Source organism: Micrasema longulum, unplaced genomic scaffold (genome assembly GCF_059751315.1).
Source record: "Micrasema longulum isolate JH-2025_06_02 unplaced genomic scaffold, ASM5975131v1 h1tg003257l, whole genome shotgun sequence".
Taxonomy (NCBI): Eukaryota; Metazoa; Arthropoda; class Insecta; order Trichoptera; family Brachycentridae; genus Micrasema; species Micrasema longulum.
In genome coordinates, this window is record NW_028280341.1 from 1 (window position 1) to 17,349 (window position 17,349).

The 17,349-nt window shown below is 33.4% G+C and overlaps 1 protein-coding gene across 1 annotated transcript in view; it reads right to left on the reverse strand.

Annotated features, from left to right (window-relative positions):
• Nucleotides 1–3,823: 3,823 nt before the first annotated feature.
• Nucleotides 3,824–17,349, reverse strand: part of LOC148270913 (uncharacterized) — a gene marked incomplete at its 3' end in the record, with an annotated part of 33,063 nt that continues 19,537 nt past the window's right edge. The window contains exon 2 of the mRNA XM_088242062.1: nucleotides 3,824–3,983. Within this exon, the coding sequence (XP_088098188.1) occupies nucleotides 3,824–3,983 (160 nt within the window). The remainder of the gene's footprint in view (nucleotides 3,984–17,349) is intronic.

Here is a 17,349-nt window from a genome sequence, read left to right on the forward strand (position 1 = left end):
TGTAGCAATAATGGTCTAAATGAAAACCGTTCTTTTTGATTCCACGTGTTCATACTATTTGACGTTTAATCATCAGTGTGGCCAGATATGAAGCAAAGTGTAAACGCATGCAAAAAAAAATCCCCAAATTAATCAGTCTCTTCAGAATAGCACCCCTGATAAAACTATAGTATTTACAATATTGATGTTTTTTGTTGATATTTCTTGATAAAACTCCATAGTTAATGATTACGATAAAATTATAAATAAACTTATCAATGAAACTTCTTGGTTTAGTTTTACTTTTTATTATTTTGACCAACGAGCGCTTTCGCCTAAGTCTTCGCCTTTCGCTTCGCCTTTCTTCAAGACTGGTGAATTGTTTACAACATTTACAGTTTTTTATATTATTCTTAACATATTTTGGAGATAAGATCAAATAAGTATTTTAACAGGAGACAGAAACATAAATATTTACAACAAGTTTGCTAAACAGTTCATTTTTGGGATCATCAAAATATGTTAAGAATAGTATAAAAACTGTAAATGTTGTAAATAACTCACCAGTCTTGAAGATGCCTACTTAGGCGAAAGCGCTCGTTGGTCAAAATAATAAAAAGTAAAACTAAACCAAGAAGTTTCATTGATAAGTTTATTTATAATTTTATCATAATAATTATAGTATTTACAGTGCAATATGTTGATGTATTTCTTTGCACGACGGGAGTACGTAAATTTTCACTGCAGTAAATCAGTGTTTTTTTAAGTATATTATTGATATTAATTTATATTTGTATTTGGTAGTTCACTGCACACATGCACATACTAAGAACACATATACATTGATAGTTGATGTCCAAAACTGGTGGAAAATACTAGTCTTTGTGTTAATGGAGCTTTAGGATTACAATGTTTTTTTTTTTTTTGAAAATGAGTTCATTTGTATGAACATTGAAAGTATGGTCTCTGGGCTCAATTAAAATGGGACGAAAACGGAGTTATATTCAATTGTCTTCAGAGTGAAATCGAATTTTCTGTATGAACAATGCAATATTCACACAAAATATGTTTTGAAACTTGTCCAATTACAGATTACCAACGCATAAAAAACTCACTACTTACCTCTCCAACTTATTATTCAATAAACTGAAATAATGGATATAAGAAGAGGGTATTGCGTACATGCTTTGAAATTTATACAGACGCGAAAAAACTAATCAAAATTGAACCAGTCAGAAGCATGGCCTTAAAATCAAAATATCCCTCTACTAGGACAGAGATATACACTCTTCTTCGCTCCCAGACTAAACAATGTATTTACTAATAATGTGAGACACAAAAAATTTAACCAATCACTCATTTAAAAAATGTGTTTAAAAATTGGTCATGAAAAGAGATGTTCTTGATTTCTTTAGCTAAATTGAACATAGTTATGCAGAAAGCAGCCAGTCTGCAATTTTGAAAAAATAAGATATTGATGTTATCGGGTGCAAGAAGGTCAATTTTATGTTCTGCTAAAAACAGCCAGACAGCTTTCGTACAAAAAACTGTATTAATCACCTTCTGAAAATAGTGTCGATCACAAAAAAGCATTTTTCAATTTGCAGAAAACACCCGCATCTCTAGAAAAATCTTATTGTTTTATAAAAATCATTAAAACTGGTCAAATATATAATTAGATTATTGTTTGTACTATAAAAAAAACATATGTTTTCATTGTTTATCATTTGTAAAAGTCATTCCAACTGTTGTTTAGATTTAATAATTCACTCATTTCACAAAAGTGCTATTATCTGTTTTATTTTTGTATAGCTGGCTGCTTTCTGCATAACTACGTTCAATTATAGTTAATTTTCGTTTTTTTGTACTAAAATTTTTATATTGTAAATTTTTGTATATGTGAATGCGTATATATGTGTATGCAAGTATGTGTGTATATCAGTGGCGAGCTGTGATTTTTTGATAAGTAATCTACAAAAAACGCTAATCAATTTGTACCAACATAAAACTACATAATATGTAAGTAATATAATTATAAATGACTATTTTTTCTATGGTTTGGTGAAAATAAACTCAAACAACAATTATTATTAACCTCTCGATATATATGTAGCTTTATTTTACACTATTTTAATACAATACTTGAACAAAAGTTTATTAACAAATACCACAATACAATTCAGCAGTAACTGTCAACACTGAGCACTGGTCGATTCCTTTTAAAATTAATAATGCCAAAAAACGGCCACTGCAAACGCCACATGTCCTATGTGATACATAAATGCCAACGGCATCCTATCTGAGAAAAATAATCCTTCGGAAATAATGTTCGAAATACTAGTTTCCAAAAAAAGAATCTTCAAATAATATTTGTAATCTGCAAGCTTGTTTTAGTACTAAAAAAGCTGACTTGGGTTAAAGATGTAAAATATAGAATACTTTTTTGTATGGAGGAATAAGCTGAGGTAATCGGCTAGTTTCATCGTTCACTGAGAACGGGCTGGGCGCTGGGCGCACTTCATAGATATTTTTTTAGGAAGATATAAACGGAGGTGGTGATTTAAAATAAAGAAAATTATTATTTTTATATTCGCATAAGCATATTTACTACAAAACATCATTATCGAAAGTAAAATATAATGGTCAGTTGGACATAATTGCTTATTTTGACGATTCGCCCCTTGTATGTTGTGCATGGATATGTGTATGTGCATGTTTGTATCAGAATGTATGTAGAATTTTGTTCATAAATTCGTGCTGTCACGTTAAACTGATTATAGTCCTTAAAATGTAAGATGATTAGAATGACAGCTGTTAAACTCAAATCAATAGTGATGGGGAATTACTGATCACTGATCATGTACCGATCAAATCGATTTTATCAATTTTTTCATGCAAACATGAAACTCTGTTTCCGAAAATTGATAAAAAAAAACGCAAAAATAAGCCTATTATTAGTGTGTTGAATACAATTATTCGCCGAAAATAAGACATTTATACTTTATTTCAATAAAACACTTTGTAAATTTACCACACAAGAGTTTAATACATTAAAACACGACTGGTTTCGGGTAATCAGTATTACCCGTCCTCAGGTGTAAATATAAACTAAACTTAAATACATTGTGTTTAAATGTATTAAACTCTTGTGTGGTAAATTTACAAAGTGTTTTATTTTAAATAAATTCAAAATGTTTTTCCACAAAGTAAATGCTGAAACAATAAATCATATATTTATACTTTTTTCGTGAACATTATCAAACGAATTTTGATTTTGAAAATTCGATCAATTTGTCCCATCTCTAAAGTTTTTGCAAAATGATGCAACCTTGTAAGAACGTCGTTAATAATTAGGTTTATTTTAGTTTTTTTTAAAGTTCTAAAGCTGATTTTATATATTTATGTTGATTTATATGTCAAGAATTGTATTAAAAAAATAAATTAACTTACCAAATACGAAAGATTTTTCGTGTGACAATATAAATCACTCCTTAGACGTTACTTCAAAGTTATGTCGTCAGTTTTTCTGACAACTGTCATTCTAATCATCTTACATTTTAAGGACTTTAAATCAGTATATCCACGCACAGGCTATGCCCATGTGGGTTTTTTTTCCTCACCATTTAGTCCTATTATTATTCACATGTACTGTAAACCTATGTAATAATACGCGAAAGAATAATAAAAAATATATTAAAAAGAAAATAAAAAAATAATACTTCAAACTTTTATACACATTCGCATATTTTCGTATGGAAAATTCAATCTTGTTTTATAGACAGTTGAAGATAATTTTGTTAACTCCCCATTGAAATGTACAATAAAAAAAATATATATATCTTACCATCGGGAATATCTACAGGGACGCCTAAGTTGAGTTGGCGCAGCCGCGCGAGGGCCGCCTGGCGCACGGCGCGGCGCTCCGCCTCGGGCAGGGACTGTAGGGGGGCTCCGCCCAGCACCACGTGGTGGCCCCCGGTCCCGTCCGTCCACGTGCAGCTACCCTGGACATCGAACGGGATTAGGACGAGAAAAAGACCCATTTCGGGGGTGGTATTCTGAACTCAGAAGCGCGCGTGGAAAACGCATTTTTAACGCGTATTTACGTACTAAATACACGCTCACAAAGCGATCTCTTTGCGCGTAATTCCGTTCAGAATACCAGCCCAGGGGGTGGTACAAACCCACACGGCACAGTTAAATTACATATGGTGGATCATTGTATGTTTGCGGACAGATGAAGATGAATAATTCGCTAAGCGTCTATATTAAATACTTGAATCCTGGACGAGTGCGTTCGCCTCGATCAATGGCTGCTCTCAGGTAAAACATCTAAATAAGAAACTCGATTGGAGATGAATTTGCCTCGTACTGTAGTAGTTGGCGCATTTGTCTACTATGCATGTGGTCCCTAATTTGATTCCTAGGAAGGTCGACGAGAAATATTAATATTATTAATCATGTTCCTGGACTGGCTTATCACCTTACCAACATGTAAAAGATGATCGATATCATTATCACCATTGGTTCATAGGGCACTGAATTGGTACACTAATCGCATCGTATCTTGATCATTTTTGTTACATGAAAGCAAGATGATCAGTCTTACGCTTCAGATATCAGTCCAGGGACTATGAAATATTCTAGTGTAAAACAATAAATATTTCATATCAACTATGTCGGGAATCGAACCCGAGACCTCTTGCATGGTAGGCAAATGCGCTGACCATTGCGCCACGAGGCCGATGATCTATATACACTGCATTTAGTGTACCAATGAAGTGCCCTATGTACCATTAGATGCAGATAGGGGTAAGATGATAAAAAGCCTATTTCAGGGGGTCTTACTGATCCAAACGGCATGGTTAAATTACGTAAGGTTAATTTTTTTTATGATCACACCAAGTGGTGCCTAGGGCACTGCATTGTGATTCCAATCGCAGCGTATCTTTTTTATTTGTTAATTATATATACGGCCTAAGCCAATTACAATAGTTACATGATGAAACATAAATACAAGAAACTCAGAAAACAAAGAACATAAAACTATGTAGCAAAGACAAACAAGGGCAAAACAATAATGGTATACAATATATTCATAAAAATGAAAGACATAAGACTCCGAGCTAAACCATGCCAATCCAACTTCATCCCACTCTGTTTTAGTCGCGAAGAGATTTAAGAAAAGCTGGAAGATCTATCCTAAAGAATTCCGAGTCGTGTGATGAATTGACTAATCTACACATTCTGGACATTGGGGCATAAAAACAAAAGCTGCTCTTAGAAGATTTAATAAATAGCAGATTTTGACTTCTGGTGACACTATTGGGAACATGAAAAAAAATTGATTGCAACAGAGATGGGACTTTACACACAGCATTAAGTATTTAGAAAATGCATATAAGGTCCATCTCAGTTCTACGTCTCTCCAATGAAGATAAATTAAGAGATTGGTCTATTTCGGTAAGGTTATCGGATTTTTAAACTTCTTTAAACAAATATGTGCGTTTTTATGATTTACCAAAATACTATTATTTTGGAGGCATTTTCAGCGAGTTGTAAATAGATCTTCTTCTTCTCTGTTGAGATCATTTGATCTGTTATCGGCTAGAGGGTGATTTCTGAGACGTCGAGTTCCAGCTGTACTTTCATCTATTTGGTGGTCTCCCGGGCAGACGGAAACCAGCTGTGATTTCGTGGACCACGGTATAGTAGATTCTGGAGCTATCCATTCTATAGACGTGATCTCTCAAGAACCTTAGCACTCATTATTAGAAAATGGAAATCAAGTACTTCAGTACCCCTTTAACTCTTGGTCTTCAGACCATAAAGAAAAGAAAATATGAGTACTTGAGGCATGTGATGTGAGGCAAAAATATAATAACATTTTACAAGTATCGAATGTTAAGGATCTGAGCGTTAGATTTGTGAGCACCCTGACATTTTATGAACACATAGAGACAATCAGTGGTAATGCATTGAAGATGGTAGGATTTGTTCTGCGTACTGCCAGGGTTTTTGAAAATACCAGTGTCCTGAGAACTCTTTACAACTCATTGGTGCGAAATAGACTCGAGAGTGGCTTAGTGATTTGGGGGCCACATTAACTGAAGTACTCTCTTATGATAGAGAAAATCCAAAAGAATTTTCTGAGATACCTCTACATGAGAGAGTGCCGGTATTATCCTTGGCTCAACCCGACCAAGTTTCTCCAGGGTATGTGTATTTGACTAGACATAGACTAGAAGGAATGTGTATTTGACTAGACATTTTAATCGATTGTTGCGCGGTATGATCGACAATTCTGAGATTATGATGAGCATGGGTTTGTGATAATTAGCTAAGACGGCGTCAGCATAGATTCGAACAACATCGCTCTGGATGTTGATCTGTTCCATGTATCCGAAGGGGTTTTGCGGAGCAGGATTCTCCTACATACAGACAAGAGTCTCTTTATGTATTTTTTGTCTTTTTATAATATGTACGTCTTAAATTTTAGTATGTAATATATGTATTATTACTAGTAAATCTACATTTCTTTATTCCCTTTTCCAATATGATCCCAATTTGTTTTGATGCATATTGGCAATGGTACATGTAATTTTATTTATTTATTTATTTAACAAATTTACGGACAATGTCCAATTTGAACAAATTATATTACGAAAAACAATAATAATTGAGTAACAAATAATAGAAGGAATACAACAAAGAAAATCAAAGACAAGTTAATACATTAGATAGGTATTATGGAATCCAGCTCCACAAATAAACAGTCAATTTATTGGGAATCTTTCTTCAGCCTTTTTGTAAAAAACTCAATTAACAATCAAAATAATTTAGATCTTGATTTTCATTTACAAATCTAATCATTCTGGGTAGAAGCGCATGGAAACCACAATTAGTCTTATGATGACCGAGGAACAGAATTTCATTATTTCTGAGTCTACGTGAAGGAATATTAAGAGATATTTGTTGGAGAATAGTCGGAACATCAAAAAATATATTAAGTATCTTAAAAATCAACGTTGTGAGAGACTGGATATATTCAGGAAAAGTTCCATGTCAATAAAGTTAAAGTGATCTCTTGTGATTCCTAGTTTGAACGCAATTTTTCTTATAAATTTATGCTGAACTGATTTGATGCGATTTATATGAGTAACATACGAAGGAGACCATATTACGGAGGCGTATTTAAGAATGGGACGACCCAATGAGCGGTAAAGTGTTTTTAGAGTAAATATATTTTCAAAATCGGATGTAGCTCTATTAACAAATCCAAATAATTCAAGAGATTTGTTTATGATATAGTCAATGTGTTCATTAAAATTTGGTTTGTTGTCTAGAATCACCCCGAGATCTCTTATTAAAATTACAACGGTAATAATTTGGTCATTAAGTTAGTTCATTTATCATTGTTTTAATCTTTTAATCCAATGAAGTCCGGTTGTTTTTTTTACATTCAAGATGAATAAGCTTCAGTTGTAATAAGTTGTACATTTGTTTTTACAGCACGTGGAAGCAGTCGGTGGTGATGCATTTCACTATTCGCCGCCATGACTCACGAGGAAACACAATTTACTCATGTATCGGGTGTTTTTTAAGCTAAATTCAACTTTGAATAGACTCACTGAATATTTGTTGGAATGAGTTTGTTTTTTCGGTTATTTATTTCGGTCGGGGCAAGTTCACAAGCACGCGTTGTTCCTGTTCGTGTCTGCGAGATGCCCTGCGATTTGTGTACCAATGCAGTGCCCTATGCACCATTATGTACAGAAAGGGAATGATGATGATGATAATGAAAATCGCGGTGGACTGTACCGAAATTTTTAAAAGTAACTTGTTTACTGACAAAAAAAAAGTATGAGCGAAACAGAAGCTCAATTACAAATAACTATCGACGTGCTTAAAAACATGCTAAGCATTTGAGCGATCACAATGAACAATAATAAACATGCTTAAGTTATCGCAGTCATAAGTCAAAGCGTGTGTAATCTCTACGTCAACGCTCGAGTCGGTTTGTTTTTTTTCTCGTAAATAAATACAGTTCATTGGCGAAAAATCGGCGTTTACTTTAAAAAATAATCAATATATTGGATTTGCAAAATAGTAAGGAGTATCTAATACAAAAAAGTGAAAATTAAATTTTAATTACTATAGCGACTGCTTTCCTTGACATTTGGCTTGCCAACCGCCGGCCAAATGCAATGAATAGCATGATAAATTATAAATAAATAAATGAAAATAGCAGTTTTGGAATATTTTCCATATTTACATCGGTGAAATTCAAATATGTATGTGATTGCGCAGCAGGATTATACGTCGCGAAAAGTAATTATTATGACATTTAATATTAGGTGTTCACGGATGTTGCATTGTGATCGCGAATACGAAAAACAACCATGGTGAGAAATTGTTATCACGTCGCGTATTAGAACGCCGATAGTTATTTGTGATTGAGCTAAAGAAATAAAATAAATAGGTAGACCATTGTTCTTTGAAACGGTTTCCGGATATATGGAGGGAGTTCTTTCACTGAAACAGAGCGTAAATGTAAAATGCCCTTTCATAATAAGTTCGACAAGACATTTTGATATTTTTGCACAAATTAATATCTAACTGTATAAATGCCCATGATATCCTTGCTTAGATAAACCTTCATGTACCTCGCCGTAACTTGCGTACCAATCCTGTCTTTGCTGTGGAAAATTATAAAACTAACATCGGATTATTTTCCCCTCTGCCAAGGATCCCCAGAACAGTGAACGAAATCTCACTAAACGGTACTGTCGATGTGTTTCTAAAGCAAGGACAGGCTTTCAAGAAGCAAGCGGCGTTGTCACTCCTGACTCGCGATGTCACACTTGCCATGTCCGCCTAGATTATGCCATATTTATACCTTTTGTTAATTACACATTTTGTAAATTTAAGTATATTTGAACACTTTTAACACACGCCGAATACAGATAGAATTTACCCTGTACCTGGCCCATTTTCGTGAAATTTCATGCTTTGTGAAGGGCTTCTTAAACGTGTAATAATTATGAAAATACTATGTTAAATCAATTCTAACGTCTCATATTTATTTGAAACTATTTAATTCGTCATTTTTGTATGATAGTTTTGCCAACATTGGTCATTATGGAGAGCCACATTGCAATGTTCGCATATATACCTACAGCGTCTCACTCCTTTTTTTGTGTTTTGTATCCAGGAGCCGTGTAAACACGTGATTGTCGACCACGCGTTGTGTCCCGGTCTCGTGTTTTCACGTAGTTTACCAGCAGACAAAAATTACTAATAAAAGTCACTGATGTCAATAAAATGCACTTTTTTGAACAGCTGGTAAATCACATGAAAACACGGGACCGGGATACAATGCGTGGTTATATAATCACGTGTTTACACGGCTTCGGGATACAAAGTGTTAAGACTGTTTAGATGAAGTATTGCTCATTAATGCCAATCTGTTAGGGCTTACTCTAGCCTGTTGATTGGCCTAAAAAAAAGACAGTATTATCAATCGAATGTTCTGTACCGGCAAAAAAAAACACCCGTTATTTTAAAGCATCGCAAATACATTAGCGGATTTTTTCAGCGTCCTAGACGTCTGTGGGTTGGCCAAAACATAAAACCATCCAACTTTAGCCCACGGACGGAGAAACAAGCCGATCGAATAGTGATTCATTGCACGCTTGTCAGCAAGTTATATAATAATTTGACAGAATCAGCTGATCACTTAGGCGGCGGCCATTTTGAATATCTCGCCTTAACCCCTTACACAAGAATGATTGAAATAATGATAAGAAAAGTTACATGAAGATTTTTCTCTCGATTCGTCATCATTTTCTTTTCCGCACCCAGTGATGCATAGCCCACTGTATTGGAACATTAAATGCATCGTATCTCAGCTTATTGTTTGTGACACGAAGGCGAGGTGACTAGTCAAACACCCCAGGGGCGCTATTCTGAACCTTCTCGCGCGGGTACAGAAAATTTCTACTATTCGAGTATATAACGAGAGAGTTGGACAGAGTAGATTCAATAAAATATTTAGGCATTTATATAGATGGGAATTTAAGATGTAATAATCAAATCGAACATTAAAAAAAAAATCGAGTTGTGGTCCTGTGGCTAGTATCTCGGACTCACGGACCATAGGTCCGTGGTTCGGATCCTACTCTACCCCAACTTGATTCCCATTTTCTAATAGTGAGTTATTTACAACTCGTTGAAAATGGCCCTCAAAATTAAATATTTGGGTAAATCATAGGAACGCAAATATTTCTTTTATTAAAAAAAAAAACATGTTAAAAATAAATTTAAAAAACAAATTTACTTTTGTAAAACTATAAGAAATATAATAAGCCTAAAAGAACTTGTAAAAGCTCTGTTACTCTATGTACACAAATATTATTCTCTACCTTCCATAACTCATTTCACAAATACAAGAGTTAATAGCTACTCCACCCCGATGCTGCAAAAACAATTTAAAATTACAACTTTCGGCCAAAGAGGATTAGCCTACTACTCGTTTAAAGCGTACAATCTCCTTCCATTGTCTATAAGCACAATAATCTACTCACAATATGAAATTTCTATTGGGAAATGGATAGTGGAGGTGGGTTGCGCACGGATCAAGCCAAATAGGTAAATATTTGTGTCCGGATTATGAAATTTTGTCTACAAGTCTATTTGAATTTATGTTTTTTTTATTATTATTTTAGTTTATTTTGCTTATTATGTTAATGATAATTAGATTAATTACGTTTTTATTTCCTTAATATATTAAATAACTAATTTAAGGCATGTTTCATTATTTATTGTAAAATGTTTCCCTTGGCACGGGACACCCTAGTGAGGGAACATTATTCTGTATAAAAAAATCTTCTTCTTCTTCTTTTCCACATCCGCTTCTAAGTGGAGCATGTGGACATCACCAGTTGCCTCCAGGAGACCCTATCGCCAGCCAGCACTCTCGCTTCTTCCCATGTCAATCTAGCGCCCCTTCATTCCACCGAATAAAGTCTAAGGATCGTCATTGACGGCCTTCCAGGACGGCGTGATCCCGCAGGTGTAAAGAAGAGGCAACTTGGGTTTAGGTTCTCCTGAGGCATGCGCAGCACGTGTCCAAGCCAGGTCCACCGCCGCATCCTCAAGACGCTCGTTATAGAAGGCTGCTGCGTCCATTCTCGGACTTCAATGTTAGTTGTAAAATCGAACCACCTTAAACCTAATATTCTTCTCAAGCACTTACTCTCAAAACTTAGAAGTTTGGTGTTTTGAGCTTTGGTAAGGTGCCAAGATTCGCACCCATATAGAAGAACTGGCATTATACAAGAGTTGAATTATCGGAGTTTCGTTTTGACCGAGTATAGACTAGAGTTCCAGACAACACGCATCATGTTAAAAGTTGCTCCAGCAATTCCTAGGCGGGTTGCGAGCTCTTTATGCATGCTTCCATCCTCAGTTATGTGTACTCACAAGTATTAAAAGCTGTCAACTTTCTCAATCCTTTGTCCATTATTATAAAGAGGCTGATCCGAAAAAATATAATACTAAAATTGTAAAAGTATAAATAACTAAAATAACGTGGGAATATTTTTTGCAAGGGCCTAATTTTTGAGTTAGCATCCGTCGCACATAAATTGGTACATAACAACACCAGTTTTACTAGAATAGCTATACCAGAGCCAGCTGTTTCTAGATATTTAAATAAACATGGCTAAAAGACACTGCAATACAGTATACCTAAAATATGTAACTAATAGTGAGTTAAATACAGGAGTAAGGCGTATGCTCAAATTATGGCTAACGAAAAAAAGTATTTTGTATTGATGTGATAACTTATATTTACATATAAGTTATTAATTAAAAAAATACTTGGTACACTTCCACTTATTTATTTTGACCAATTAGCGCTTTCACCCTCTAATGGGCATCTTCAGACTGGTGAATATTATACAGTGTAAGGATAATTTATATAAAATTAAATATTATCTTAAGTGTAGGTACATTTAAAAATAACTTGAAAAAGATACAATACGCAATATTTCAATGAAACAGAGTGAGACAAATTATTAAAACATGTGTTGGCGGTGTACTTTAAGAGAATATTCTATTATCTGAAAAATATTTATTGTTTTAGTATCTTTTGCAAAAAATATTTGAAAAAATATTCGATACTACTTTTGGCCCTCAACCAGAGCTTGAAGTTTTCGAAAACGTAAATTTTTTGCGCAAAACCGGCTGTCATTTCATATTTAAGTAAGAAAATCAGTCCAATTAAATTTTATAATGTGCAATATTAGGACATGAGTTGCACTTTGTTTTGTAATAAATGGGTAGCATTGTTTTAATGAGCCATTGTTTTCGTCAACATTAGCTAGGCGCTCAACGGAATTAGTTCCGCGGAGTGTAAACTTTTTGCATTTCGGTAGTTTTAAAACATGTTTGAATTTGCTATGTGATTAAGTTGTATCTTTTCTAACATTACTTTTTTTATAATTATTTTTTTTTTTTTAATATTAATTTTTATTCAAGAAGGTAAACATGAACAGAAAAATAATATAGATAATTAACGAAATGTTCAGACAGTTATAAACTTCAAACCTCGGTTGAGGGCCAAAATTAGTATGGGATATATTTTTTAATAATTTTTACGTTCAATGTGATCCAAAATGCAACTTTTTAGACCCCTTTTACTTTGATGTCTAAAAAAATAAAAAAACTTTCTACATCATTGGGCAACTCTAATGCACATGCTTTCACTTTCCATTATGTTGTATCCCAACTCAACACAGGGCTCTTGGCCTCTTAGAGTTAGGGATACGTTATTATAATTTTTTTGTAATATTGGGATATGTATTTGAATAAATAAAATTAAATAAAAAAAAAAATAAAAAAAAATAGTGTCATAGTGATGACAGCGAGTTACACAGAAATCCGAACTAAGAAAGTATGTACATATCTTTCTCTCACGAATGTTTGAATGTATCTCTTTATTTACAATAGGGAAATATCACTTAATTTTTTTTTTTTTTTTGTACCAAGTACTTATTAGTTGCATAAGAAATAATTTTAAATTTATAATTTTAATTTCCCGCGAAAACGGTCATTGCAATGGCCACGCACCTAATACGTCACGATTCATGTATATTTTGAACTTTGTTTATGACCGTTTTAAATAGGACATCGTCACGAATTTCGATATCACAATTATCAAGGCCAAACATGTCGCGGTTTTGTAGGAACATATTTTATAATACTTTATTTTTAAAGTAATGTATGAAAACATTTCTCCACAATAGCCATATTGATTTTGAAAATACAAATAATTTTTCTAAATCCATTTCCAGATCCAGCAAATAAAGATCTTTTTAATTAAATATAAGCATCATCATTCCCTTTCCACACCTATTGGTGCATAGGGCACTGCACTGATACACCAATTGCAGCGTATCTTGACCATTTTTTGTTATATCAGGGTAAGAAGATTGGTCTTATGTTTCAGGTACCAGTCCAGGGCCATGAAAATATTGTAGTGTAAAATCATCCCTTTAAAAAAATATTTAATTTCAACCATGTCGGGAATCGAACCCGCGACCTCTTGCATGGTAGGCAAACGCTTCTTTTAAATTGTACGTAATTAGGTTTGCGTACTATTTTAAGATTTAAAAATAAATTTCCTACTTCGTGTCTTTTTAAACCTTCCCTTACTGTGCCAAAAACATTCTCGCATTCCGGTGCTGTGTAGTCGATACACATGCAAAAATAAGAAATTTAAAATGAAATATTCATAGGCAATTGCTTCATTTATTTAAAGTTGAAGTTAAAAGTAATAATATTTTTTATTTAATTTCTAACATGAAAAAAACATTAGCTGACGCTCAGAGCACGACCAAAAGAATCACCCTTAACGAATCTCGGAGAGCTACTGCATGTACTGGTGACTAGCTGTAATGCTGGTTATTGCCTCGTGTGACGCGTGAAATTGTCTATCTCGCTGCGTATATACTTGCAGTATCGAGAGTGAGACGTAAAGAGTGGGTGATACAATCGCACATTCAATACTCTTTTAATTGGTAATTTATTTCCTATTTCTGATAAAATGCTTTTTCTGTGCCCAATAGAAAAATATTACGTAGTACGAATACCGATAAAAATATATGAAATAGATTTAGAATAATTTATCGTATTAAAAAAAAATTATATGGATATTGTGGCAAAATGTTTTCACAAATAACTTTAAAAAAGAAAATATAAAAAAATATGTCACTAGAAAAACGAGACATGTTTGGCATTGATGGTTTTGACGTCGTGATTCATGACGATGTTCCATAAAAAATAAAATGGTTTAAAACAAAGTTAAAATAAACATAAGAATAGTGACGTATTAGGGGCGTGGACAATAATTGTTTTTGCGGGAATTAAAAATTAAAAATAATAATATATGCTAATATATATACATAATATTATCAATTTAATTTAACAAACATATAAAAACTCTTATTACCATTGAAAAAAAAAAATGTACATCGAAAATAAAAATAATAAAAATTGACCAAATAAAAAAGAAAAACACAAAAAATTCAATATAATAACCACGTTCTAAAAGCCAGATTCTCAGCAGACGTCTTTCTCTTGAGCCAGATAAGTTTTTTGATTTTTTATATTTAATGGGAGCATATTATACATTTTTGGTATATTGTACTCTAGTGTTCTTTTCCCGTATTTAATATTGAATTTAGGGAGAGCTAGTCCATCTACACTAGTGAACCGAGTATTATATACATGCTCCAATTTATTTATATATTCAGATAGAGACGCATGCTGAGAAACCAGCTTGGACCATAATAAAGCTCTAACGGATAAAATATTTATAGATTTATACAATAAAGATATTAGAATATCGTGTCGCTGACAGTACAATTTTTTTTCAATTGATAGTTTGATCGTTGAATTTTGGAAGTTTAATTAATTTAATTTTGTAATATTTAAATGTGAAGAAAACCGTGATATATCCTTATTAGTATTTATTTTTTAATAACACATTATTAAAACCAGTACGTAAATGTATAATAGAGGAATACCGACAGTTTTGACCCAGTATTTATTATATTGAAAGAGATATTCAAGTTATTGGATGTAGTGTGTACTAGCCACATGTTAGCGGGAAGGAAGGGAGAAAAGTTTAATTATCGCTTGCACGTGGTTTCGTAGCAACGTGATATTTTTCAGGTGTTTTGTTCCTGTATTTCGGCCACAACAAAATGGCGGATTACTCACTTAAAATATTTCACATTTTTGCGTCGGTCGGAACCACAATAATAATTTTCTGACTCACAGGACTGTTGAGAAATGTGTTTTGATTCTTTCATATTTTTTTCGGGAAATGATCCTGGGCCGCTATTACAAACGCTATCATCATCGGACATATCGAGATAGGATAAAATAACATCGATATTTATGTATAAAAATGGGTATATTGCTATAAAAACTCAAAGTATCTTCGTCGGTATCCTGTTATGAGGAATTTCAGTGTGTTTTTACATTTTTTTATTTGTTATCAGACCATTAAACTAAGCCAATAAATAATAATTTATAAATCGTATTATCAGCGCTATGATTTTTTAAAGTTTTGTATTTGTGAAATAACTCAGCGTGTGACATCGGAGATTCTTCTCCGTCAGTTCTTCCGATTGGTTTGTTTACGATGAGAAAACCGGATATCCTTCACAGATCGCATATAACTTGTTGGTTCATTTGAACCAGTGCCATCGTTCAAAGTAGTGCCTTTTTATTAAAATATAAACATTTTTTTCTAGCACATTTTCAAGAAACTTTGCAGTACAATTCAACGGTCTAATTTTTACCACGCGCAAGAAAACATTTTTTGCATCCAATTTCCGGTAGGGCTGAAGTTCCTCATTGAACATGTAACGAAAAAAAATGTTAACGAATTATATTTTTCATACAAAAAACTTAATTTTACTTTGTAGTTAAATTGAACTTAGTTATGCATAAAGCAGCCAGTCCATAATTAAAAAAAAAAAAGAACTTGGTGTTATCGGATGCAGTAAGCTCAATTTTACGTTTTGCTAAAAATAGCAAGGGCCCCGATTACAGTGGGAAGTTATCTTCGACTGTCTATGAAGAAAAATCGATATTTGTGTACGAAAATGAGTACTTATATCTGCATTAAGTATCTTCATCGGAAACCCATAATAATTGAACATGTTTAAAAGAAAAAGAAATATCATTTTTAAAGGCTTTACCAATTCTTCAATGTAAGATTAAATATTTTTTAATTAAGCTTAGTACATGTTTAGACATGGAAGTGTTCGCATCTCTATAAATCTGCATGTATTTTTGGAAATACTATATATATATATATATATATACTAGGGTGAAGGTGAAGGTGAAGGTGGAGGTGTATTTTAGTATTTGCATGTTGGTGTAGTGAGTGGAGTGTCCCGACGAAGAGACGGGTACGTCTCGAAACCGGTAGACTAAAAAGTCGGTAAGTGGTCATATACTAATATTTATTAACATTAGTTAAAATGTTTGACCACAAAGTTTTAAATCGGGTTGTGGTCCTGTGGCTAGTGTCTCGGACTCACGGACTAAAGGTCCGTGGTTCGAATCTCTATCTACCACAACTCGATTCCATTTTCTAATAGTGAGTTATTCACAACTCAATAATGTTTGATTATGTCCAAATCCTTGCAGACTGGCTGGATTTCCTCCCTAGGGAGTTGTTCATATTTAAATTTATTTCAACAGAGAGGGAATACATTTTTGAGAAGGAATATGGAAGTCTAGGCATCTACAGGGCTTACGACCTGTCATTGGCTGGTTTAAGTGGGCACTTTACACACTGTGTAACATTCACCATTCTGCCCATGTTTGAATATCCACATTTCCTCAACTCTTCCATCTGTTGACTTTTGTGAAGTAAAAGAGCTGAAACCTTTATCATGTGGGTGAGATTCATCCGGCTGGACCAAATCACCTACTAGGCAACGCCTGAAAACAATTTTCCAGTTTTTATACTTCTTCTTTTACCAGGTAGTAATTCAACAATGTTTGATTATGTCCAAATGCTTGCAGACTGGCTGGATTTCCTCCCTAGGGAGTTGTTCATATTTAATTTCATATTCCCTTCTCAAAAATGCTTTCCCTCTCTGTTAAATTAATTTAAATATTTACAACTCGTTGAAAATGGCCCCTTAAAATGAAATATTTGGGTAAATCATAAGAACGTAAATATTTCTTTTAAAAAAAAATAAAGTAAATGCTTTAAACATAAATAAGAATAATATATTTTATCGGAATTGAAAGTAGCTTGCTCTTCCAAATATCCGTTTG